General features: G+C 41.9%; 1 protein-coding gene across 4 annotated transcripts in view; it reads right to left on the reverse strand.

The window, feature by feature from the left end:
* Window positions 1–27,544, reverse strand: part of ADGRL1 (adhesion G protein-coupled receptor L1) — a 617,999-nt gene that overhangs the window by 396,209 nt on the left and 194,246 nt on the right. For all 4 annotated transcript variants that reach the window (XM_082254819.1, XM_082254817.1, XM_082254818.1 and 1 more), the window contains exon 2: window positions 6,610–6,741. In XM_082254819.1, coding sequence (XP_082110945.1) covers window positions 6,610–6,679 — 70 coding nt within the window. In that variant the 5' untranslated portion in view covers window positions 6,680–6,741. The remainder of the gene's footprint in view (window positions 1–6,609; window positions 6,742–27,544) is intronic.

A 27,544-nucleotide genomic window follows, 5' to 3' on the forward strand; every position in this document is an offset into this window, starting at 1 on the left:
TCCAGAAATACAGCTCCTCCTAACTTCTTATTTGAGCCAACAGCTCTGCTTATACTGTACTAGAATCCTAACAGTGTTGTCAGCCCTTCTCAGTGCTCCTGTGATGGACATAAGAACAGCTTCCGCTCTACCATATCTCCATAACATGGTAGGAAGCGTTCTGTAGCCATAAACTTTAATTACCTTTTTGTAAATAAATTTTGGGTGGCACAGTGGCTAAAGCCCCGTACACGCGAGTAGAATTTTGGCCGGGATATTTCGTCCTACGACCGATCTGCCGATTTTCGGCTTGTTAGTATGGTGCTTCCGACAACCGACTCCGACTTTTCGGCCGAAAAAATCCTGGTGTGCAGACTATATAATTTTTGTCGACTGTCAAAACACGTCCGATTTTCGTCTCATTAGTACAGATTTCGATGGTGAAAAATCTTATGAGCAAGACTAGGCATGCTCAGAGATGAAAGAACACAAAGAAAGCAATTCAACACATGATATCACTTCTGAAGTAGAATTCTGTTGTACGGGAAAATTCGTGTGCAGTCTAGAGCACATTCCAACCAACAGACACCACTCTGGACAAAAGATGGACGACCGGTCGGCGGAAATTCGTTGCATGTGTACGAGGCTTTAGGAAACACTTAGGGCTCTTTTAGGTAGGCAGTAATGCTTACTGAACTCTGAAAAGCATTCTGCTCCTTTTTTTTCACATTTTTAAAATTACTGAATGGCAATTTCACATTGCATGACTGTGCTGCCTGTTTTTACTGCCCCCAGTGTGAAAGAGCCCTTGGGTCTTGCAGCACAAACCTTGGCCAGGATGCTATGGACACTATCTGCATTGAGTTCACATGGATCTAATTTGGCCCACATGGTATGAACACATTGGATATTTGTAGACTGGTCTCCAGGATCAAAGATTCATGTGCAATTCATTACAAGCCCTTTCCTGATAAGTAAATAATGCAAAAAAGTGTAGCGCTACCTCAATTTTTTGGTGGAAGCCCAGCACTATTCACACATATTTGAATAATTGAGGTGCTTTTCCAGAGTTCAGTCTTAATTAAATTGAGAAAAAAAATTCCTGTCAAAGTGGGGAAACATTTACATACATTTCTGATTTTCATTTAATTTCTTTTTTTTTAACTTTTAATTAAAGAACATTTCAGCAATAGTTTATTAGCTCAGGTTCAGTTTTGTGTTACATTAATATAACTGAGGATTTTGTACTAGACCTCTAGATAACCTTAGACAACAAGTAACTTTTTTTTTTTTTTTTTGTTTTTTTTTTGCTTGATGCTTGAAAAGAAAGAATTCTCAACCCAGGAGAAAAGAAAAGTTTCTTTTTTGTTATTTTTGCAGGAATTAAGGACTCAAAAATTGGCAGAAAAATCCCAATTTATTTATCTGCCAGTAAATGTTGAGTGTTCCTGACTCCCAGGTTAGAGAGATCCATGAATTAATTAGGTGTTAATTAGCTTTCTGTTGAGTGATTAACTTCTGAGAATAGAGGGAAGATGGAGGTAACGGGAGGAGGGGTTGCGTTGCGGGAAAGATGGAGAAAGCGAAGTGCCTTTATTGAAAGGGTTTACTTAATAAAGTAAATAACAGTGTAGCAACTATTCACTGCCGCTTGTACAGCACTTTGCTCTGCACTTTTTGCTTAAAGTTGAACTCAGAATAAAGCGTCTAACTATGCAATCAAAATACATATAATTTAACTCACTTAAGGAGGTGTAGTCTGTTCAGCTAGTCTTGTGACCTGATTCCCCTGCAGATTCCATAGCAGTTTTGCTATACAGCCTCTTACCGGACCTACCCTAGCTTGTAATTGGACATTGAAAAAGTAGCAAGCACCCTGATGAGGACATTTTTGAGCTCACCCATATTAGACTGCATTTAAACAATTTCAGTAAATCCAGCTGACTTGAATAAATGTGTCTGGTTTTTTATCATGTGCTGCTGGTTGCTTATACAGAAAATCATTGCACTTGCCAGTATACCCATCTTTGGAATGGCCTGTGAAAATATAGGCCTTGCCTGACCATTCACTATTGACTTCACTGCAGCCTCATCAAATCACACCGGAGCATGAGAGGGAGGTTGTAAAATACAGAATCATGTGACAGGAGGCTTTGGTTCATGCAGAAGCATAAATAAGGAGAATTGTACACTGTGTAGCAGCAGACTGCATGGAAGTGAGAATTAGGTTTTCTGAGTGGACTACTTAATCCCTTCATCTACTACCCCAATTCCAGAAAAGCTGGGGTGCTGTGTAAAATCTACATAAAAACAGAATGCAATGATTTGCAAATCCTGTAAACCTATACTTTATTCACAATAGAAAACAGAAAACATATCCAATGTTTAAACAAAAAATGCACATTTTAAGAAAAAAATATTGAAATTGATGGCAGCAACATGTCTCAAAAAAGTTGGGACAGGGTCATGTTTACCCAGGGCTTTTTTTCAGCAGGACCACAGGGGAACGCAGTTCCGGCACCTCCAGCACTGAATGTATGTAATAGAAAGGGGTGTGGGGTGTGCTGGACGGTCTATTGATGATGCTGGGTGCTGGGGGATTTATTGTCACTGGTGGGGATCTAATTTTGTGTGAAGGTCTATTGTTGCTTGTGGGTCTAATGTTGCTGGTAAGTCTATTGCTGCTGGAGAGTCTATTGATGCTGGCTGCTGGGAGATCTATTATTGCTGCTGGGGGGAGGGGTCTAATAATGCTGGAGTGGATCTTTTGCTTCTGGGTGTGGTGTTTTGTTGCGGGTGGTCCATTTTTGCTGCGTGTGGGGTCTATTGTTGAGCGGGGATCTTTTGTTTCGGGGGTGGGGTATTTTGTTGTGGGGGGGGGGTCTATTGTTGCTAGGGGGTCTGTTGTTGCTGGGGGGGGGGTCTAATGTTGCTGGCTGCAGAGGATCTATTTTACTGCTTTTCTTGCTATTATTACCAAACTCCATACAAATTATTTAGCACCACAAAATGATACTTGGTTCTGTATTCTCTAAAAGGGGGGGGGGGGGGGTACTATGAGGTGGGTAGGGGTGAAACTAGGGGACGGTGCTCAGAGGTGGGTTGGGGGCGGAGACAAGGGGTGACTCAGAAGGGGGGAGTTCCTGCACCTATTCTCTGAGAAAAAAAAGCCCTGTGTTTACCATTGTGTAGCATCCCCTCTTCTTTCATCAAGACTCTCTAAACATCTGAAAACTGAGGAGACCAGTTGCTTGAGTTTTAGGAGAGGAATGTTGTCTCATTCTTGCCTGATATAAGATTCTTACTGCTTAACAGTCCTGGTTTTCTTTATCGTAGTTTTAGTATCCAGATGTGCCAAATATTTTCCATTAGTGAAAAGTCTCGACTGCAGGTAGGTCAGTTCAGCAACCGGACTCTTCTACTATGATACTATGAAGCCATGCTGTTGTCATAGATGCAGTATGCAGTTTAGCATTGTCCTGCTGAAATATGCAAGGCATTCCCTGAAAAGGACCGGAAGTGGTAGTATATGCTGCTCTAAAGGCTGGATCTATCTTTAAGCACTGATGGTGCCTTTCCGGATGTGCAAGCGGCCCATTCCATATGCACTAATTCCCCCATACCATCAGAGATGCAAGCTTTTACCTGAGCACTGATAACAAGCTGAAAAGTCCCTCTCTTCTTTAGTTCAGAGGACTGGGTGCCCCCTTTGATTGCTAAAAAAAAGTTTGGTTTGTCTAACGACAAAACAGTTTTCCACTTTGCAACAGACCATTTAAATGAGCTTTGGCCCAGAGAAGATGACAGCATTTATGGATGATGTTCAGATATGTCTCCTTTGCATTATAGATCTTTACCCTGCATTTTTTTGGAGCTGTGTGTGAACATAGCAATTTTTGGAAGTATTCCTGAGCCCATGTGATAAATGATTTCCAGAATCATGCCTGTTTATAATGCAGTGCCGTCTCAGGGCCTGAAGATCATGGGTATCCAATATTGTATTTTGGTCTTGTCCCTTGTGCACAGAGATATCTCCAGATTCTCAGAATCTTTTGATGATTTTTTTTACTGTAGATGATGTTAAAGTCTTTGCAATTGTACATTGAGGAACATTATTCTGAAATTGTTTGCCAATTTTTTAGATGCAGCATTTCACAGATTGGTAAACCTATCCGATTCACTTCTGAGACACTCAGGGCACAATGCACTAAGTGATATGTTTCCACATCCGAGTATGCGGTAACATATCGCACTAAGTTTATAAAAAAAAAAAAACTGCAATTCACAAAGAAACTCTCCTTAAAAACTTGCATGCATTATCTTTCCGAAAATGGATGAAAAACAAAACATCATTGTATCTCTATAGAACAACAGATGCAAACGGATGATCATCCATTTACATTAGTTTACATATGCTTATGTCAACATCCGTTCTTTGGAACGGATCAAAGCCCTATTTTTCTTCTGTTAAAACAATAGATTGGATTAAAAACGGACGCAAACTGAAAAACGGTCTGTTTTTTGAACGAAAAAATGGCTCTGGGACCTCAAGTGGTTAAGGACTTTAGCTGGCGAATATAAAAATTTGATGTAAAAGCGGATGAAAGACTGATGAAAAAATAATTTTTTACTTTGAAAAAAGTGACAGAACTGATGAAACAAACAGTCCACATTTGTGAAAGGGGCCACTTTGCCGGCTTTTTGTTGCCCTGTCCTAACTTTTTTGAGACGTGTTGTTGACATCAATTTCCAGATTACTTTTTTTTCCTTAAAATCTATTTTCTATTGTGAATAAAATATGGGTTTATCAGATGTGCAAATCATTACATACTGTTATTATGTAAATTTTACAGTGTCCTAACTTTTTTGGAACTGGGGTTGTAAAGGCAAACCACACTAGTCTGTTGTCATCTAATTGATTGCTATGGGCAGGTATACTTTTTATTTGACCTTATGAAGGCTGCTATCATAGGTTGGCCTTGGCAATTCCTGTGCAAAGCATGTCATGCACTGCCTGTGTAACTGCATGAAGAAAATTTTCTGAAGTACATGCCACATCTATTGACTGTAAAAGCAGGTCTGTATGCCTCATTAGGGCCTGTGTTGAGGGTCTTTGGGCTTGTGTCAATGGGCAAATGCAGTTTGCTTTTTGGTTCATTACGACTGCTTTTGGGATGAGTTTGAGAAGCTTCTGAGATTATTTAGACCACATTCACATTGATCCGACTTGTCAGGCGACTTGTCAGCCTGACAAGTCGCGGTCCGTCACGCTCCCATTGTGTAGTACAGGAGCCGACACAAGTCGCTCCGACTTAGAAAAAGGGTCCTGTACTACTTTGGGGCGACCTGGAGGCGACTTGCATAGACATTCATTTTATGAAGTCCGTGCAAGTTGCGCCGAAGTCGCGCTGCACGCGACTTCACAGGTCGCCCCCTAAGTCGGAGCGACCTAGTGTGAACCGAGCCTTACAGTTCATTTGACCTGCAATTGACTTCTTCTTGACATGGATTTGGCCTACTTCTAAGGTGCATCAACCTGCTTTAAGCCGCTTTCTGCATTCCCAAAAGGGAAGAGAGGTGGTTCAAATAAAAAGAACAACGGGGCACGGGGCTGTAATAAGAGCACCATGCAAGGTACACCAACAAAAACCAATCAGACCTCAATGGCTGAATATAGACATGATGAACAAATGCATGTTTGATTGACTGCTATGGGAAGTTGCATACAATGGTCACAAGAGTAGTTGAAGAATTGTACGACTATCGCCTAATCTCAAGCCTCGTACACACGCGTCGATAATTGGCCGTGAATTTTCGGCCAACGTCCGATCGGCCGATTGTCGGCTTGTTAGTATGATGCTTCCAAAACCAACTCCGACTTTTCGGCCGAAAAAAATCTGGTGTGCAGGCTATAAAATTTTTGTTGGCCGTCAACACAACGGCCGATTTTCCGTCAGTCAGCACAGATTTCGGCTGCATGCTCAGAGAAGAAAAAACACACGGAAAGTAAACCAGCACATGACATCACTTCTGAAGTAGATTTTTGTTGGCCGAGAAAATTTGTGTGCAGTCTAGGCACATTCCAACCAACAAAACACCACTCTGGACAAAAGACGGACGATCGGTCGGCCGATAATCGTTGCGTGTATACGAGGCATCAGTCTCTTCCTCCTCACTGCCGACATTTTTATGTCACCATGTCCTCACATTTTATCTCCTTCCCCTTAGATTGTAGTTTGCAGCCACAGAAACAATTACAGCAGTGGTCCAAAGGCTCACAGTTTGTGGGGAACAGGTTTCATGCCTAGCTATGGCTAACTAAATACTGGCTCATTAAAGAAAGGTCAGACTGGAAGCATTGCCTGGTCAGTCTGCAGGCAGCTATTTTGTAGACTGAAAGAACGATCATGGGAATCTTTCCTAACGATTCACATGGGACTCTTCATTTCATAATTTATTGCTGTGGCTAAAATCTTCTGTAATTATAGGCTTAATATTTGGTATTTCAAAGCATGTCAGGGGGAGATTTAGGCAGCCATGAAAACACATTGAGTGAAAAATAAGCCAAGGAAGACAAATAGAATTATGAATATATTTAGAGGCATAAATATAGGAGCAGGGGGAACTTACCTTGAGTTGAGGACGTCAACAATATGGCGGCTGAACAGACACCCCACAGAACCATCCAGGCCCCCGCCATACCGCTTGACACAACCCTGTCAGTGAGCACTCCACTGTAACATCACCGCACCAACTGGAACACTGTAGAAACACAAGAGAAAGAATTATTGATAAGGTAAAGGACAAATAAATCTAAACAAAACCTGAAAGGTAATACAGGGAGATCAGAAGATTGGAGCTTTGAAATCCAGCATTCCGACAAGAGTAATTTCCAGGCTTGTATTTCATGCATAGCAAAGTTCATGGACCTCAGAGCCAGATGTAACCCATGATGAAATGAAATTAGCCAGATCCTCTACTTGGTGATCTATGGTAGATCTAAAAGATAGATTGTAGACTGTATCATGTGTGGCAAGCTTAAGGCAGAGGCTATGGTTGGGTACTTAGGCAGAGACAGCCTATCAGAGCTTTTTCTTCACAAAGATGCGGTCATACAGCTAGAAAATGGAAGTGTATGTATTTGTGCTGTGTGCATTGTAAGTTTTTGTGCTGTGTATGCTGTGTGCATTGTAAGTTTTTGTGCTGTGTATGCTGTGTGCATTTTAATTTTTTGTGCTGTGTAAGCTGTGTGCATTGTAAGTTTTTGTGCTGTGTATGCTGTGTGCATTGTAAGTTTTTGTGCTGTGTATGCTGTATGCATTGTATCATGCTGTGTGCTGTGTATGCTGTGTGCATTGTAAGTTTTTGTGCTGTGTATGCTGTGTGCATTGTAAGTTTTTGTGCTGTGTATGCTGTGTGCATTGTAAGTTTTTGTGCTGTGTATGCTGTATGCATTGTATCATGCTGTGTGCTGTGTATGCTGTGTGCATTGTAAGTTTTTGTGCTGTGTATGCTGTATGCATTGTATCATGCTGTGTGCTGTGTATGCTGTATGCATTGTAAGTTTTTGTGCTGTGTATGCTGTGTGCATTGTAAGTTTTTGTGCTGTGTATGCTGTATGCATTGTATGTTTTTGTGCTGTGTATGCTGTGTGCATTGTAAGTTTTTGTGCTGTGTATGCTGTGTGCATTGTAAGTTTTTGTGCTGTGTATCCTGTATGCATTGTAAGTTTTTGTGCTGTGTATGCTGTATGCATTGTATGTTTTTGTGCTGTGTATGCTGTGTGCATTGTAAGTTTTTGTGCTGTGTATGCTGTATGCATTGTAAGTTTTTGTGCTGTGTATGCTGTGTGCATTGTAAGTTTTTGTGCTGTGTATGCTGTGTGCATTGTAAGTTTTTGTGCTGTGTATCCTGTATGCATTGTAAGTTTTTGTGCTGTGTATGCTGTATGCATTGTATGTTTTTGTGCTGTGTATGCTGTGTGCATTGTAAGTTTTTGTGCTGTGTATGCTGTATGCATTGTATGTTTTTGTGCTGTGTATGCTGTGTGCACTGTAAGTTTTTGTGCTGTGTATGTTGTATGCATTGTAAGTTTTTGTGCTGTGTATGCTGTGTGCATTGTAAGTTTTTGTGCTGTGTATGCTGTATGCATTGTATGTTTTTGTGCTGTGTATGCTGTGTGCATTGTAAGTTTTTGTGCTGTGTATGCTGTATGCAGTGTATGTTACGGGCTGCATATGCTGTGTGCGTTGTATGTTGTGTGTTGTGTATGCTGTGTGCATTGTATCATGCTGTGTGCAGTGTACCCTGTGTGCAGTGTACCCAGACCTAACAACTGTATTTTCATTATCTCCATCAGCTCATTACCCACAGGTATCACCTTTTGTTTCACTTGATTTTCCCTCCTAGATTGTAAGCTCTAATGAGCAGGGTCCTTGGATTCCTCTTGTTTTGAATTGTATTGTAACTGTATTGTCTGCCTGCATGTTGTAAAGCGCTGTGCAAACTGTTGGTGCTATGACTAAATCCTGTATAATAATAATAATGTTTGCTGTGTGCAGTTTATGTTTAGGCTGTTTGTGCTGTGTGAAGTATAGGATTTGTGTATCGTATAGGTTGTGTCTGTTGTGTGCAGTGTATATTTCGTGTTGTGCATGCTGTGTGCAATGTATGTTATGGGCTGTGTCTGCTGTGTGTAGTGTAAGATTTGGGCAGTGTATGTTGTGTGCTGTGTAGGATTTGGGTAGTATATGGTGTGTGCAGTGTAGGATTTGGGTAGTGCGTGTTGTGTGCTGTGTAGGATTTGGGTAGTGTATATTGTGTGCAGTGTAGTATTTGGGCAGTGTATGCTGTGTGCTGTGTAGGATTTGGGTAGTATAGTATATGTGCAGTGTAGGATTTGGGCAGTGTATGTTGTGTGCTGTGAAGGATTTGAGTAGTGTATGCTGTGTGCAGTGTAGGGTTTGGGCAGTGTATGCTGTATGCAGTGTAGGATTTGAGTAGTGTATGCTGTGTGCAGTGTAGGGTTTGGGCAGTGTATGCTGTGTGCAGTGTAGGGTTTGGGCAGTGTATGCTGTATGCAGTGGATTTGGGCAGTGTATGCTGTGTGCAGTGTAGGGTTTGGGTAGTTTATGCTGTGTGCAGTGTAGGATTTGTGCATTGTATGCTGTGTGCAGTATAGAGTTTGAATAGGGTATGCTGTATGCAGTGTAGGATTAGGGCAGTGTATGCTGTATGCAGTGTAAGGTTTGGCCTATGTATGCTGTATGCAGTGTAGGATTTGGGCAGTGTATGCTGTGTGCAGTGCAGGATTTGGGCAGTGTATGCTGTGTAGGATTTGGGTAGGGTATGCTGTATGCAGTGTAGGGTTTGGGCAGTGTATGCTGTGTGCAGTGTAAGGTTTGGGTAGTGTATGCTGTGTGCGGTGTAGGGTTTGGGTAGTGTTTGCTGTATGCAGTGTAGGGTTTGGGTAGTGTTTGCTGTATGCAGTGTAGGGTTTGGATAGTGTATGCTGTATACAGTGTAGGGTTTGGGTAGTGTTTGCTGTATGCAGTGTAGGGTTTGGGTAGTGTATGCTGTATACAGTGTAGGGTTTGGGTAGTGTATGCTGTATGCAGTGTAGGGTTTGGGCAGTGCTCTGTGCTGTGTGTTGTGTGCTCTGTGCTGTGTATTGTGTACTCTGTGCTATGTGTTGTGTGCTCTGTGCTATTTGTTGTGTGTATGTGTGTGTGCTATTTGGTGTGTGCTCTGTGTTGTGTGTGTATGTGTGCTCTGTGCTATGTGTGCTCTGTGTTGTGTGCTCTGTGCTATGTGTGCTCTGTGCTATGTGTGCTCTGTGCTATGTGTTGTGTGCTCTGTGCTAAGTGCTGTGTGTTGTGTGTGTATGTGTGCTCTGTGCTATGTGTATGTGTGCTCTGTGTTATGTGTATGTGTGCTCTGTGCTATGTGTTGTGTGTGTATGTGTGCTATGTGTATGTGTGCTCTGTGCTATGTGTGCTCTGTGCTATGTGTATGTGTGCTCTGTGCTATGTGTTGTGTGTGTATGTGTGCTCTGTGCTATGTGTGCTCTGTGCTAAGTGCTGTGTGTTGTGTTCTTTCTGCTATGTGTTGTGTGTGTATGTGTGCTCTGTACTAAGTGCTGTGTGTTGTGTTCTTTCTGCTATGTGTTGTGTGTGTATGTGTGCTCTGTGCTATGTCCTCTGTGCCACACACAGCACCTCCTGGTGTCCCTGTATTCCTTTGACCAGTCCCAGTTTATAAGTGACACAATGGAAGTTGGTCAGTGGGAAGGGCAGTTGGTAGTTTTGATGTTTTGTAATGTAAATATTACAAAGGCTCATAAATGGGCTCCATTGCGTTACGGCTTTCCTAACAATGGACGGCTTTTATATTCTTTCCAAATTCATAAATACTTTACTAGATTACCGTATATAGCGGCAGCAAGCCTGACACTCTGCTGGGTATAATGGAGCAATCTGCTGGGTATTCCGTGCTGAATAAGAGCGGCCATTTTTATGTGGACATTGCTAAGGGTTAAGCAGCATTGAAATGAGCCGGATGGCCGGCAGTGTGAGCCGTAAACTCGTCCTCTCTATTTGTGTCACTGCGAGGGGGGGAGGGGGAGAGCGGGCACACTCTATGCATTATATATGGGAGGCACAATGCATGCCTGTCTGGAGATCTTTTCCTCACCAAACCTTTATATATCTCTTGGAATCTCTATGTTCCCCATCCCCCATCTTGTAATAATGTGTGGATTCCTGGATCATGAAACCCTTTCCTCCCCTCTTTCCTTCTTCCCCATTCCGACTTTTCCCGTATATCCCCCCATCCCCCCATTCCCCGTGCACTGATATAAGCCAGCAGCGACTTCACCGTCCCAGCGTCTATCTATCTATCTATCTATCTATCTATCTATCTATCTATCTATCTATCTATCTATCTATCTATCTATCTATCTATCTATCTATCTATCTATCTATCTATCTATCTATCTATCTATCTATCTATCTATCTATCTATCATTCGTCTTACGTCATTGTCTCTTCTACATTCATCTCCCAGACTGTCCATTTCCTTCTCCTCTTCTAATCTCCCCGACACTCTGTATATTTCCTGTATACCTCTCTACATTCATACCTTCCCTCCCCCCCCTTCTTTATTAATCCTGGCACGCTCTCTCTCTCACACACCTTTCCTCCTCTCTCTTCCCCATTTGGTCGCAAATCTCAGCTATTATGAGTATCAAGAACACTTCAAGCTCAGAACTACAACGCCATGCACACCGCATTCTACATCCATACTGCTCTCTTCACGTGTGCTACATGCTGCATTCTGCAATCCTTCCTCTCTGTATTCATACAATGTACCAACCTCCATACTCATATCACTATATGTATATGTACTATACACCCCACCCTCCGTACTCATATCACTATGTATATATGTATATGTACTATACACCCCACCCTCCGTACTCATATCACTATGTATATATGTATATGTACTATACACCCCACCCTCCGTACTCATATCACTATATATATATATGTATATGTACTATACACCCCACCCTCCGTACTCATATCACTATGTATATATGTATATGTACTATACACCCCACCCTCCGTACTCATATCACTATGTATATATGTATATGTACTATACACCCCACCCTCCGTACTCATATCACTATGTATATATGTATATGTACTATACACCCCACCCTCCGTACTCATATCACTATATATATATATGTATATGTACTATACACCCCACCCTCCGTACTCATATCACTATGTATATATGTATATGTACTATACACCCCACCCTCCGTACTCATATCACTATGTATATATGTATATGTACTATACACCCCACCCTCCGTACTCATATCACTATGTATATATGTATATGTACTATACACCCCACCCTCTGTACTCATATCACAATATATATATGTATATGTACTATACACCCCACCCTCCGTACTCATATCACTATATATATATGTATATGTACTATACACCCCACCCTCCGTACTCATATCACTATATATATATGTATATGTACTATACACCCCACCCTCCGTACTCATATCACTATGTATATATGTATATGTACTATACACCCCACCCTCCGTACTCATATCACTATGTATATATGTATATGTACTATACACCCCACCCTCCGTACTCATATCACTATATATATATATGTATATGTACTATACACCCCACCCTCCGTACTCATATCACTATGTATATATGTATATGTACTATACACCCCACCCTCCGTACTCATATCACTATGTATATATGTATATGTACTATACACCCCACCCTCCGTACTCATATCACTATGTATATATGTATATGTACTATACACCCCACCCTCTGTACTCATATCACAATATATATATGTATATGTACTATACACCCCACCCTCCGTACTCATATCACTATATATATATGTATATGTACTATACACCCCACCCTCCGTACTCATATCACTATATATATATGTATATGTACTATACACCCCACCCTCCGTACTCATATCACTATATATATATGTATATGTACTATACACCCCACCCTCCGTACTCATATCACTATATATATATGTATATGTACTATACACCCCACCCTCCGTACTCATATCACTATATATATATATGTATATGCACTATACACCCCACCCTCCGTACTCATAACACTATGTATATATGTATAATGTATATGTACTATACACCCCACCCTCCTTACTCATATCACTATGTATATATGTATATGTACTATACAACCCACCCTCCGTACTCATATCACTATGTATATATCTATATGTACTATACATCCCACCCTCCGTACTCATATCACTATGTATATATGTATATGTACTATACATCCCACACTCCGTACTCATATCACTATATATATATGTATATGTACTATACATCCCACCCTCCGTACTCATATCACTATGTATATATGTACTATACACCCACCCTCCGTACTCATATCACTATGCATATATGTATATGTACTATACACCCCGCACTCCGTACTCATATCACTATGTATATATGTATATGTACTATACATCCCACCCTCCGTACTCATATCACTATGTATATATGTATATGTACTATACACCCCACCCTCCGTACTCATATCACTATGTATATATGTATATGTACTATACACACCGCACTCTGTACTCATATCACTATGTATATATGTACTATACACCCCACCTTCCGTACTCATATCACTATGCATATATGTATATGTACTATACACCCCGCCCTCCGTACTCATATCACTATGTATATATGTATATGTACTATGCATCCCACCCTCCGTACTCATATCACTATGTATATATGTATATGTACTATACACCCCACCCTCCGTACTCATATCACTCATTACAGAGTATATGTACTATACACACCGCACTCTGTACTCATATCACTCATTACAGAGTATATGTACTATACATCCCGCACTCTCATTACAGAGTATATGTACTATACACCCCGCACTCTGTACTCACATCACTCATTACAGAGTATATGTACTATACACCCCGCACTCTGTACTCACATCACTCATTACAGAGTATATGTACTATACATCCCGCACTCTGTACTCATATCACTCATTACAGAGTATATGTACTATACACCCCGCACTCTGTACTCACATCACTCATTACAGAGTATATGTACTATACACCCCGCACTCTGTACTCATATCACTCATTACAGAGTATATGTACTATACATGTGATGTGCAAAAAATGGGTGTGCTAGATGTGAGCAGTGTGTGTTAAACCAAAAGGAAAAACACAATGAACAAAATACCTAATAAATATAAATATACACAGATATTATAAATGGTGCACAATGTGAACAAAAACGTGCTATGGAAATATGAGCAGTCCAAAACAAGTCCAAAATGAAAAAAGGCTGAAATCTTCTTGATGGTGAATGAAGGTGAAGAAGAGGACGTGCAAACACCAAATCCCTCTTGGCACCCACGTGTAAAGAAAAGAGAGGTAATACCCTTACCAACTCAACATAATAAAACACTTGAGAAGATGACACCAGCCAGTGTAATAGATATGAAGTCCCAACCTTTCACTCTTCCACCCGATATGTGGTATATCAAAACTCTTACCAAAGGCAAGTATTTCACAGATCAGATGGTGAGTGATAATGTTCTCCAAATCACCAGGCAAACTATCCAGACTGGCAGGCAGTGAATTTTCTTGTAAATCTTATTCTGACTCCTGTTGCTGTATGGGGGTTGGTCTCTCTCCTGTACCCCTCACACTCAGTGACAGATAGTGCCCATACAAGAATGGAACAGGCAATAGTGCATTACCTCTTAAACAACTTTATTAAGAAAAGGTAGAACACTTACAGTAAAGTTGAATAAATAGGCGAATGCAAATTCAATCGTGGCCGCTCTGCAGCGCGGACCACAGGGGTGGTGATGGCGCAGGCTTCTCCCCCCGACGCGTTTCCCCTGATGAGACATCGACTGGGAATGGAGATAGCCCTATCTCCATTCCCATGCAAAAAGTGTCAAACCATCCAATGTCTGGTGTCATGACGGATCACATGTGCAGCCCCATGGCAGTTTCAGATCAAACAGAAGCCAAAATGGCAGCTTTCGTGGTTTAATAGGATAGGAGGGTTTAGTTCCACTTAGCCCTCTGGTCGGGCAGACCAGAGTAGATTTACTGAGGGTGGGTGGCACAGGCAGGCCGGACAACGTACCTCTACATCTCCGGTTTGCTTCCAGGTTTGGGGCACGCATGTGCGTGTCCCGTGCCATCCCCTGCTGTTATTGGACAGAGCATGAGTTTGGCAGCTGATTTCAGCCAAAGATTTTGGCTGAAGTCAGCTGATTGGCTGTGACAATCACACGCAGAGTTCTATGTTTACAAAAACACAGAACTCTATGTATTGTGAACAGCGATCTGGCTGTTTCTTCTCCCTGGAAAGGCAGAAAAAACAATCAGATAGGTAAGTAAAAGCAAAACATATTACACACATTACACATTGTGAGGTACACAGGTAACCCCTTGATCAACCTATGTTAACTCCTTCTCAGCCAGTGTCATTAGTACAGTGTCAGTGTACATTGTTTTTACAAATCACTGTATTAGTGTCATTAGCGACCCTCCTAGATGGTGTCTTTTTGCGCTAGATTGCCCGCCACCCTATTACAGTCACAAAAGTTGCTGCTCACTCTGCCATTACAGAAGAGCATCTATAGCTGTGTAAATTCCTGTATATAGCTCATAGTTTGTAGATGCTATAATTAGGGATCAACCGATTATCAGCAAAGCTGATATATCAAGTAGGGATGATCGAACTTTTCAAAAGTTTGGTTCGACCAGAACACCAGAACTTCCCGAAAGTTCGGGTCCAGATTCCAGAACCCCATTGAAATCAATGGGACCCGAACTTCGGTAATCAAAAAACACAAAACACAATTCAAAAAACACAATTTTTAATTTTTTAAAACCCAATAAATGCCCCTAAAAAGTGCATAGGGTTCTGGGCCATGCCCCAGGGACTATTAATCACACAAAAAAAATGTTGTTTTTGATAGAGAGCCAAATATTGAAAAAATTATTGAAAAGAAAAATTAGATTTCTTTGGATTTAGTGTCTGGGGGGTCTAAAAGTGTACCTGTGAAGTTTCAACTCTGTAGCATGTCCAGAACCAGAAAAAAAAAGATAATTTTTCTTAGAATTTTTATTAGCGCAGGGATGTGGCTCCGCTCCTATCACACCTATATGTGTGTATGTGTATATATATATATATATATATGTGTGTGTGTATATATACCCCTATACAGAAGTTCACATGTTATGCCTGCCTCCAAAGACGCCCAAAAAATGCCCAATAAACGCCTGCAGCAAAACACCGGGGCGTTTTTGTTGCAGGCGTTTATTGGGCATTTTTTGGGTGTCTTTGGAGGCAGGCATAACATCTGAACTTCTGTATAGGGGTATATATACACACACACATATATGTATATATACACATACACTCATATAGGTGTGAAAGTAGCGGAACCCCATCTATGCGCTAATGAAATTATTTGCAGGGATGTGGCTCCACTCCTATTACACCTATATATGTGTATGTGTATATATACATATATGTGTGTGTGTATATATACCCCTATACAGAAGTTCAGATGTTATGCCTGCCTCTAAAGACGCCCAATAAACGCCTGAAACAAAAATGCCCAGGTGTGACAGGAGCACTTTTTCAGGTGTCTTTGGAGGCAGGCATAACATCTGAACTTCAATATAGGGGTATATATACACACACACATATATGTATATATACACATACACACATATAGGTGTGAAAGTAGCGGAACCCCATTGATGCGCTAATGAAATTATTTGCAGGGATGTGGCTCCGCTCCTATTACACCTATATGTGTGTATGTGTATATATACATATATGTGTGTGTGTATATATACCCCTATACAGAAGTTCAGATGTTATGCCTGCCTCCATAGACACCCAAAAAAGCCCAATAAACGCCTGAAACAAAAATGCCCAGGTGTGACAGGAGCATTTTTTAGGTGTCTTTGGAGGCAGGCATAACATCTGAACTTCTGTATAGGGGTATATATACACACACACATATATGTATATATACACATACACACATATAGGTGTGAAAGTAGCGGAACCCCATCCATGCGCTAATGAAATTATTTGCAGGGATGTGGCTCCGCTCCTATTACACCTATATGTGTGTATGTGTATATATACATATATGTGTGTGTGTATATATACCCCTATACAGAAGTTCAGATGTTATGCCTGCCTCCATAGACGCCCAAAAAAGCCCAATAAACGCCTGAAACAAAAACGCCCAGGTGTGACAGGAGCGGAGCCACAACCCTGCTCTACTGCAATTCTAAGACAAACAATCTTTTTCTTATGGCGGTCACCCTGACACATGGATGAGTTCGGTCACCCTGGCATAGCAGTCAGAGTCAGTTCACCCTAAACTACATTACGGTCACACTGACACTTACCCTACAGAAACAAGATTTTTGAATCTAACTATAGTGGAATATAGTACCCTAACTACACTAGATATCCCTTTCCTCACACTAATAATTGCTAAATGACACTTTTGCAGCAGGAGTAACAGGAATGCTTCCACTCTTTTCCACAGCCCCTGTATTACAGTGCTAGCGATTTGGCGGGGCTATGTTATATACTGGGGGGCGTATTCACTACTGATTGGCCTCTGGACCCCCTAGTCACTCCAATCACATTCCTAGCATCCTCCTGCCCCCTCAATTGGCTTTTACTGATGTTTCTGGTCCAATCACGGGCTTTTAAAGCCCAGTTCCTGTCCCATTGCCTTTTGGTCGATTCTGGTTGCCGAATTCCAAACATTTTCCGCAAAAAATTCAGAATTCGGCCGAATTTCGAACAGTCAATGTTCGGGTCAAACCGATGGTTGACCCGAACCGTTCGATCATCCCTAATATCAAGGGCCGATATGCACTTTCCCCGATATATAGGAATCGGCCCCGGAGGTTACCGATATTGCCGATATTTCGGGAAAGTGCTTGTACCAGAGTGATGTCTGCAGCTAGAGGCATCACCCCGGTACCGGCGTCCACAGCCGACGATCGGCTGTCTTGTAATGACAACCGATGCAGCTGAGAAGCCGCTCCGCTGTCATTACAAGGAGGGGGAAGGGACGTCCCCCCCCGTCGCCTTCTGCGGCTCGCCTGGGTCTCCCGTCCCACCGGGAGACTCGGGCAACCAGGCTCCACAGCCACTGAAGACCCGATCAAAGATCGGGTCTCCATGCAATAACCCGGAAGTGATGTCATGAGTGATATCACTTCCGGGTACTGTCTGGCACCAGATTCAAAAAAATTACAGCATTCAAAACAGCCAAACTTGGCATTTTGAATGCTTTTAAGTGCAGAGGAGGGGTTTGGGGTCCTTTAGACCCCCAAATCCCTCCACAAAAGTACCTGTCAAAAAAAACATTTAAATGTACAAAAATATCGGCCAGTACCGATATGCATTGGCCAAAATATCGGTATCGGCAACAAAAAAACGATATCGGTCGATCACTAGCTATAATGTTCAACAAAACAATAATATAAACTTATTGGGATTTTTTTTTTTTTTTTTTTGCCAAGGACATGTAGCAGAATACATTTTGACCTAAATTTATGAAGAAATTATTGGCTATGTCTTATAACAGAAAGTAGAAAATATATTTTTTTTTTTTCAAAATGTTAAGTCTTTTTTCTCTATCTGTGTGAAAAATATGATATAACTTTCAGTTGAGTACAGTGTTGAATGACCACGCAATTGCCAGTTAAAATAGCGCAATGCCGAATAGCAAAAAATGCTCTAGCCAAGAAGGGGCTAAATCTTTTCAGAGGTCAAGTAGTTAAACTGCATTATACACTTAAATCATTCCCCGTACCTTGAAAGAATTACATTTATTCCTCCAAGAACAATTTTTTTTCTGGTATTGTGCTGTTGATCAATATTCAATATCGCAGACATTTCCAGGAATGGTTACTCAGGGGCCGTTGGCAATTCGGCAGTATACAGAGATCCTTCACTCTAAATCTAGTCTTATGAAGAAAAGTTTGCTGACACTGGTTAACAGCTGATGTTGCAGCACTTGTCTAAGGCTAGGCTCACACCTAAGTGGTTCTCCATGTCGCATTTGAACAGGCAGCCCATTCATTTGATTCATTAAAAAGATCACTGGTGTCAGTGGTTACTTATCTGAGAGAAATAAGCTTCTCAGTACTCAAGGAACCCCTCAAGGAACCCCTAGCAACCTCTGGAGAAACCCTAAGGTCCATTGAAACCCTGGTTGAGAAAGGCTGATTTGAAGGAAGGAAGCTGCCTGCCAGGGTCGCCCTGACCCATTGATTCCCTCAACATGCCAGAATTCATCCAAGACAGACTAATCACTTTCGTGTGGACCTAGCCTTTAAGCTACTTCAAGCTTTTCTTCAGCTCCGTTTTCTCTTATATTTTTTAATTTTGTTTTGCATTTAAATGTTCAGTCCACCCAAAAGAGATTTACCAGTTCCGGATAGAAACTTCTGGGTAGCTCATGCCATCCTACACCCTGAATTCATCTACCTTTTGCTGCCTTTAGGAACAGATCTTAAGATGGTCATACACATGAAATGCCAGTTACTAAATCCATCTGTTTTTGGCCGGATCAGGTGATGGTCTCATGTCTTTTTTGAGTGGTACATTTAAATGGCCATGTGAAAAATTCTGTTCTGATTGCTGTTGTTGTCCTGACATGAGGCAAGCCAGGAACTTTTGTGATCATTTTTATACAGCAACCATCCAACATACTGTACAATTGAATCCTAACTGCACATCTGACTTCCCTCCTAAGTCTGGGGTGGTCTTTACTCGTGTTTTTTTTTTAATTTGCTTTGTGTGAAAGCTCAATTTCAGTCCCACACTACCTGTTCTAGTCTTTCCTCTCTCCAGATGTATTTTTGTATTTATTTTTGGTATACGTACCATTGTACTTAGAGTACATTTTGTACTGAGAGTTTAGGGTGCTCTGATGATGCACCCTCAGGCACCAGGTCCTAGACTCACAGGAAATGGGGTGAAAGATGTTGGGTTTCATTCAATTTACCAAAAAAAAAAAAAACAAAGAGTACTGAGTCTTTTGGGGCAAAGCCTCCAAGAGAAGGTTAGCATTAAACTCCCCAGGAAGACGTAATCTATGACGAAACGCGTAGGTGCTGACGTCACCATGCAATACCCGGAAGTCGGGCGGCTGTGTGTGTTTCTTTTGGATCCTGCCGATAAGCGCTGTTTTGAGCTTACACATGAGAGTTTTCTACCTTTTAATAAATTGCATATATATATATACGTACTTCACTATGGTGGTTATCATTTCTTTATGACCATTGCTGGATCGTGGATTGTCCGGATTTTTGGTTACGGGGTCTACCATCTGGCTGATCTGAGCGGAACCATCTGGTTGATCTAAGTGGAGGTGTCAAGGTCCTGGTTGAGCTGGTTGATTCACCCTCTGATTTCTATATGCCTGAATATATGGCGTTTCTGGTAAGCGCAATAGCGTGATTCACTTTAGCACGGTGATAGCATTATTGTAAGAGAACGTTTGCTGTACAAAGACATGTTCCTGTCAGAAACCGGACAATGGCCAATGTGCATGTGGGAACTCGTGCAACCGTGCACGCACGTTCGCGAGTACACGAACGTGAACTGCGCACACACGTTCGCGGGTAGGCGAACGTATGTTAGACATTGGCGCCAAAGGGACTATTTAAAGCCTTGGATACCTGTTACCTGTTTACCTGCATCTTGTTCCTAGTTCCAGACCCGGCTTGTCCTGACGATTCTCTGATCTCCACCTGCACCGACCTTGGCTTGTCCCGTGACCACTCTTCCTGTCTGCTCCTACTGGCTTTTACGTTACCGATTGGCTCCTGACCCGGCTTGTCTTACTTCGCTTCTGTCATTCCCAGATCCGTCCATCCTGCATAAGAAGCTCCTCCTGTTACCCAGGAACCCCTGCTTCCAGCACCTGCTGCCTGCTCAACACCCAGCTCATCGGACTTCTCTGGCAACCTTCACCAGTAGCCATCGTCTGCTCCAAGCAAGTCTCCAGGCGCTCGTGCTACTCTACACTCCGGTGTCCCCTGTCTGCACTATCAGGAGTCCCAAGTCGGAGGCGCAAGGGAGGCCTTCCTCACAGTGTCAGGCTCATCTCCAGGTACGTGATAATTATTGAGCGGTGGAGGTTTGCTTTCAAACACTGCTATACTCATCTCTGGACTTTATTTACATAATTTATTGGACACTGTGATTCATTTTCTGATACCATTGGATGTCACTTTATTATTTATTTAATTGTAAGAGTACATGAGTATTTGATATCACATTGTCTTCATTTTTATTTTTTTGATATCTTTAGTGATATCATCCACAGTATTTGTTTATCACATACATCATTTAGCGCAGCTTTACTTGTTTATATATTATTTTTTGGTGTGTCCTACTGTAGCTGCAGCTTTGTTTTATTCAATTCCTCACAGATTGAAATTTTGTGGTTTAGCGCGGTTATTTTACTTTATTACATTGAAAGCTTCTTTTTATTTTCAAAATTTGAAGGGGAATAGATTTAAATAAAACAAACTGAAATTGGGCTTTAGGAGAAAATGCAAAGGTGTGTTACTCTTTCCAAATATGATTGGATGGGACAAAACTGGGACCTCCAGGAGAGGGATTTTACCAGTCGTGATCTTCAGGAAAATAAGTCAGTTGACCAACTCTTTAGAGGCTATGTAATGTAGGGACCCTGCCCTAAGGTGTTCCCAGTAAAGTTTAGCACTGTTAGGCTGTAGTAAGCCTGAGCTCTAATAGATTGTTTTGCTTTCTTTATTGTTTTCTTATTATTGCTTGCTTCTGGGAATAGTATTAAAAGATACAATAATCGAGATTATGAATATTTATGTCTCCATGGTCAACCACTAGGAGGTTTACTGTCGGTGAGACTGATGTGGAAGGATATAAAGAATTGGGGCGACCTTGAAAAGTTCCTCTCTTCCCAGCCCCACTACCTGGTGAAGGTCTGTTGTTGGAAGCTTGTACCTTCCGGGCTCTGCCTGGTGAGGAAGATGTGTATCTGTGTTCTCCTACCTCCCTGACGTGCTGCTTGGGGGGGGGGGGGGGTATACTGTTCTATAGAGAGGCCCAAGCCTCTTGGTCCAGGAAGGGTAGGAAGGCGACTATCTGAATTGGAAAACCAGGGGTGAAATTTTGTCTGCTGTTGAGCTGGGTATGAGCTCTTGACATCGCAGGAAGTTCTGGTAGCTCACTCAAGGAGTACGAGTGTTGATTTAACACTGCTTTACAGTCTGAAGTGTAAAAAGATATGCCCATAGCAAAAAAAAAATAGACGATTAATCAGGAGACATGAGGTTACATACCAGGATTGGTGGGTTTAAAGGTCTAACAGAGATTAAGAAAAACATCAAGCAATTTAAAGCCAATAGACGGAGAAGAAAGTTCCCACCCTCCCACCCAGCTGTTGGGTTAGGGTTCAGCGGTGGTCGTAGTGGCGCGGGAATTGGGATCTTTGGAGGCATTTTAAATTAACAGTGAGGTCGCTGATTAGGGACCCATCTGTGGTATGGTGTCCTCTGTGAAATTTCAGGTAATAGTGGGTGAACCGGGAATTTTACATATCTATGGAGAAAATGAAGAGTTGGGATTATCTCTGAGTCGGTGAGTTGCAACTGGGGACCTTCAAAGAGTTACACAGATACAAGGCAAATATTGGTTCTTCGATGCTTTCAAAGATCAGCAACCTTGATTATTAATTATCATTGTTATTGATAATGTTTCTGTTAAAAGGAATGTTTATCTTGGTTATTTGTTAATAATTGTCCACTATGACCAATTTTCTCTCCAAAATGGTGTTGGTCTAATTTTTTTAGAGCAGTTGGTAAGAGAGTTTATGTGTTCATAGCGGGTGTTAAGAGGTTGGGCGTTGATACCTGTCACAAGGATTCCGTCCTCGGGTGAAATGCCAACCCACAAAGCCGCCTGGGGTTCCCTACCTACCTTCAGGGGGCAATCGGGTGCTACAATAAAAATGCAGGAAAGGATGGCATGATGTAAAAGTCTCCACAAGAGTGCTGAGAGAAGAACCAGAGCACATAAAATGCTTTTACATTGCTATCTTTGTCGACATGGTTTGTGACATCTTTTGTTGGTAAAAAATGTCATTTTTAACCTGTTGCCTAACCTCTAACTCTGCTCTCTTCTGCTACAGTCTGCTTTTCCTAAACTAAGGGATGAAACCTTGTCTTATATTCTTTATGATTTTTTTTTTTCTTTACTGCAGTTCTGTCTGCTGTTATCTCCAGTGCTCCCAGTCTGCCCACGCATGCAGGTCTCTCACTGCAGAAAACTGACCCACCAGCAACACTTCATCTATATCACTATTACGACCAATTGCTGTTACCCTGTAGCTGGTAGCATCACACAATGTCATTTTATGATATATTGCACACAGCGCTTACCTAAACATAATGGATATGAAATAATAATGAAATATCAGCAAGCTCCTACGCAGGACTGGGTTTTAATTATGTGCCTCCCTAAGCCCCTTAAAGCAAACCTCGACTAGAGGTAAAGATACTAGCTTGCCATTTGGGTAACGTTTCACACAGGTGTGGCACTCTTTTACAGCAGTGGTCTCCAGACTGCAGCCCAGGGGCCGAATGTGGCCCTTTGCTTGCCCTTATCCAGCCCTTGGGGCACTTCTCCTTCCACCGATACAAGACACCATTCCTCCCACTGATACCAACAATGTGGCAATATTTCTACTACCTGATACCAATAATGGGACACTATTCCTCCCACTGACACCAACAATGGGGCATAAATTCTGCTACTGACATCAACAATAGGACACTATTTCTTCCATTAACACCAATGATGGGGCACTTTTCCTCACATTGACACCAATGATGGAGCACTCTTCTTCCCAATGACACCAGCAATGGGGCAGTATTCGTCCCCCTAATACCAAAGATGCATTGTTTACTCCCACTGACACAGGAACATTTCTACTCCCAATGGCCACAGTCTGGCCCCCTAAGGTCTGATTGACAGTAAACTGGTCCTTTGTTTGGAAAGTTTGGAGACCCCTGCTATAGAGTAGAGATGAACTTTGGTTTGGCCAAAATGGCTTTGGTCTGAACCTCAAGGGTAGTTGTCATGAGCTTGGGTTCAGTCTGAAAACAAGTTCATCCAAACCTGGAAGTTAGCTGTCATTGCTGGGCCAAAGAACTGTGGGTGGGAGATTCTCTGCCCCACAGCTGACTTATACAAAAAGCAAGATTGCTTGTGACATCATTGACCTTATATGGCCAAATGGGCATATTAGGGCAATGTCATTGACCTAATATGGCCATGTGCTCATATTAAGTCATGATAACATGAGCATCCCTGCCCGCAACTCATTGGCCCAGCAACAACAGCTAATTTTCAGGTTTGGACCAAACCCAACCCGATCGCAAGCTCAACAATACACTAGAGCAGCCTTTCTCAATATTTTTACCCCAGAGGGACCTTTAAAATCATTTTTTGGTCTCAGGACCCTCTGCAAGAATTAAATTATTTGCAGGTCAGTGGTAAAATGTCCCTTACATTTGTGGTCGGTGGGAAGAATGACTCCTTAGAGTGGTGGTCATGATGCCATCCTTACAAACAGCTGAAAAAAAAACACTGGGTTCATCTATTTGGTTCTACCAAGTGGCATTGCTCCGGGAATTATGCAGGTACCATCAAATGATAAGTCAGTCAGCCACAGCTCAAGCAACCTCTAGCAAATCCTGGAAGAACCTTAGGGGTCAATGGAATCCTGGTCGAAAATGGCTGCTCTAGAGAATTCCAAGTGTCCCGCATCCTATTAGGAAAATTCAGACTTCATCCTGGAAGTCAGCTCTTAGCTCCATCATTTCACATGTCCCCCGATTGGCCAATCACTGTGATGGTGAGGCTCGCTAACCTATAGCTGCATTTGTCCTCCAAAGTGTTTATAAACTCTAACAATGAACTTCTCCAATTTGCTCCTTTTTGGTCAGTAAATATCCGAATAAAGACATTTTGTTATTCGGTATCTACTGGATAATTGCAAAAAGCAAGCTTGACAACTACATTTTTATTGGGAATTTTTATATTTTATTATAACTTGGGAAATCTTTCTGACCTGCTGGCTTTATGGCCCATTTACACCTAAACGCTAAACGGACAGGTGCCATACAACAAATCGCAGCAGTTTACTGTCTGGCATCCGTCCGTACTGGCTGCAGTAAGCCAGTGGTGGGTGGCGGTGAGGTGTACGATTCAGCAGATCCCATAACTCCTTTTTTTTTACACTCAACTTTATTTGAAGTGTACAAAAGTGACACTTCATTTACAGCAGTGCAGAGTGCTGAGCTGCTGTACAGTTACATGCGATCCTATCCAGTGTGTTGCGTTATAATGCAACATATCTGCATTTTATCACAGATCACTGCAGCACAGCTCCAGGCTGCATTTCAGTGTGAATAAGACACGCAGAAAACAATTGTTTTCTGTGTCTCCTAATGGTGACCAGTGTTTTACAATGTGGAAAAATGGCGGTCACTGCACTGGTTTGAATCAGTCGTTACTTCAAGTTTGTGTTTTTAAAGAATATATACAGAATATATATATATATATATATATATATATATATATATATATATATATATATATATATATATATATATATATAAGGGTTGCACCGATACTGGTTTTGTACTGGTGAGTACGAGTATTTGATACTGAATACTGATACCTTCTGATACCGAATACCGATACCTTTGTGGGGCAATCTGAGCCCATTCAAAATGAATTTGCTTAAATTGCACTGAAAAGAATCGCATGCGATTTGGAGAGGTATGCGGTGCTATTCCTGTTCGAATCGCATGCATTTTCCCCCACCACTCCTGTGTGATCCCAGTAGAGAAAGGGCTCTTTCACACGGCCGCTCCGATTTCTTCTTCCGCTGCGGCACTTTTTTTTTTTTTTTTCACGGACACGGATGACACTTGTGTCATCCGCTCCGTATGTCCGCATATCATCCCATCCGTTTGCGGATGATATACGGGCATAATGTATGTCTATGGGCATTGCGGATGTCAGCAGATGACACTGCTGACATCCGATTTTTCATCAGTTCCGTTTTTTTTTAACGGAAGAAAAATAGGGTTCTGTTCCGTTCCAAAAAACGGAACAGAACTGAAAGGACGAAAATCGGATGTCAGCGGATGGTCATCCGCTGACATCCGCAATCCCATTGACATCCATTATGTCCGTATATCACTCGCAAACAGATGGAGTGATATACGGACATACGGAACGCCGTGTGAAAGAGCCCTAAGACAGGGAAGCACCATCTAGGAAGTGTAGCAATGGGCAAACAGTTTATTAAAAAATGTTTTTGCAACTCACATAATAAAAGTACATAATATATCTTGCATGCCAAATCCCAAACCATGGCTGCCTGCAGTGCTCACAGGCCTAAAGGAGATGTAGGAAGTTCCTGGACCCATATGGGTACAGGGCGGAAGTGATGTCAGCTTGGGGGCAGACCGCCTATACATCCCCCTCCAATCCTATGAGCATCGGGGTTTTCCTTTTGTATGAGCTCAAATCGCACTTCAAAGGTTTCGGTTTCAGGTATTGGGAAGCAGTTAGTACTTGGTAAACGCACCAATACCGGTATTGGTGCAACCATAATAAACACTATATTACCAGAAGTATTGGTATGCTTTCCTTTACATGCACATATTATTTAATGGCATCCCAGTCCTAGTCTGTAGGGTTCAATATTGAGTTGGCCCACCCTTTGCAGCTATAACAGCTTCAACTATTCTGAGAAGGCTGTCCACAAGGACAGCAAGGTCTATCCATCTATCTGTCTATCCATCTAAAGACATGGATCAGTGAGTTTGGAGTGGAGGAACTTGACTGGCCTGCCCTTAACCTGATAGAAAACCTTTGGGATAAATTAGAACAGAGACTGTGAGCCAGGCCTTATCGTCCAACATCAGTGCCTGACCTCACAAATGTGTTTCTGGGTGAATGGTCAAACATTCCCATAGACACACTCCTAAACCTTGTGGACAGCCTTCCCAGAAGAGTTGAAGCTGTTAGAGCTGCCACTAAAGCTCCTGTGTGTGTATAGGCAGGTGTCCCAATACTTTAGGTAATATAGTGTATATATATATATATGTATGCACACACAATGTCCCTAGCTCATGAAAACAGGATAACATACAGAAATCAGTTCTATGATGAACACACACATAGTATGGAGCCGTCTTCATCATCACTGCCCAGCGCTGCATTACCACTGAGCCCCCCCTTCTCTCTGTTCTCATAATGAAGATAATATAGTGAGTGCACAACACTGGAATCGTGTAGAACCCATGGACAGGATCATAGAATGTTACTAGAGATCATCTCTCTCTCTTTTCCTGTCTCCTCTCCTCCTCCTCCAAACACACAGCTCCCCTCTTCTCCCTCCATCCCTCCTCTGTGCTCTCCCCCTCCCAGACCCCCCTTCTCCCTCCCCTCCTCTTCCAGTAAATGTTTCAGTACCAGAGACAGCTCAGACGAGCACAGCTGTGACTGGAGAGGGGGGAGCCTGTATATACTGTATATATATATATATACTATGTATATATATATATTATACTGTGTGTGATAGATGGGAGGGGGACCGACCCTGGGGGGATCAACACACACTACAATCACAGAGAGGATCCAACAACTCCCTGCCCTGTCTACTCATCTCATCTATCCGTCTATCTATCTATCTATCTATCTATCTATCTATCTATCTATCTATCTATCTATCTATCTATCTATCTATCTATCTATCTATCTATCTATCTATCTATCTATCTATCTATCTAT

The sequence above is a fragment of the Pelophylax lessonae genome (assembly GCF_965119305.1).
Source record: "Pelophylax lessonae genome assembly, chromosome: 4".
Classification (NCBI taxonomy): domain Eukaryota; kingdom Metazoa; phylum Chordata; class Amphibia; order Anura; family Ranidae; genus Pelophylax; species Pelophylax lessonae.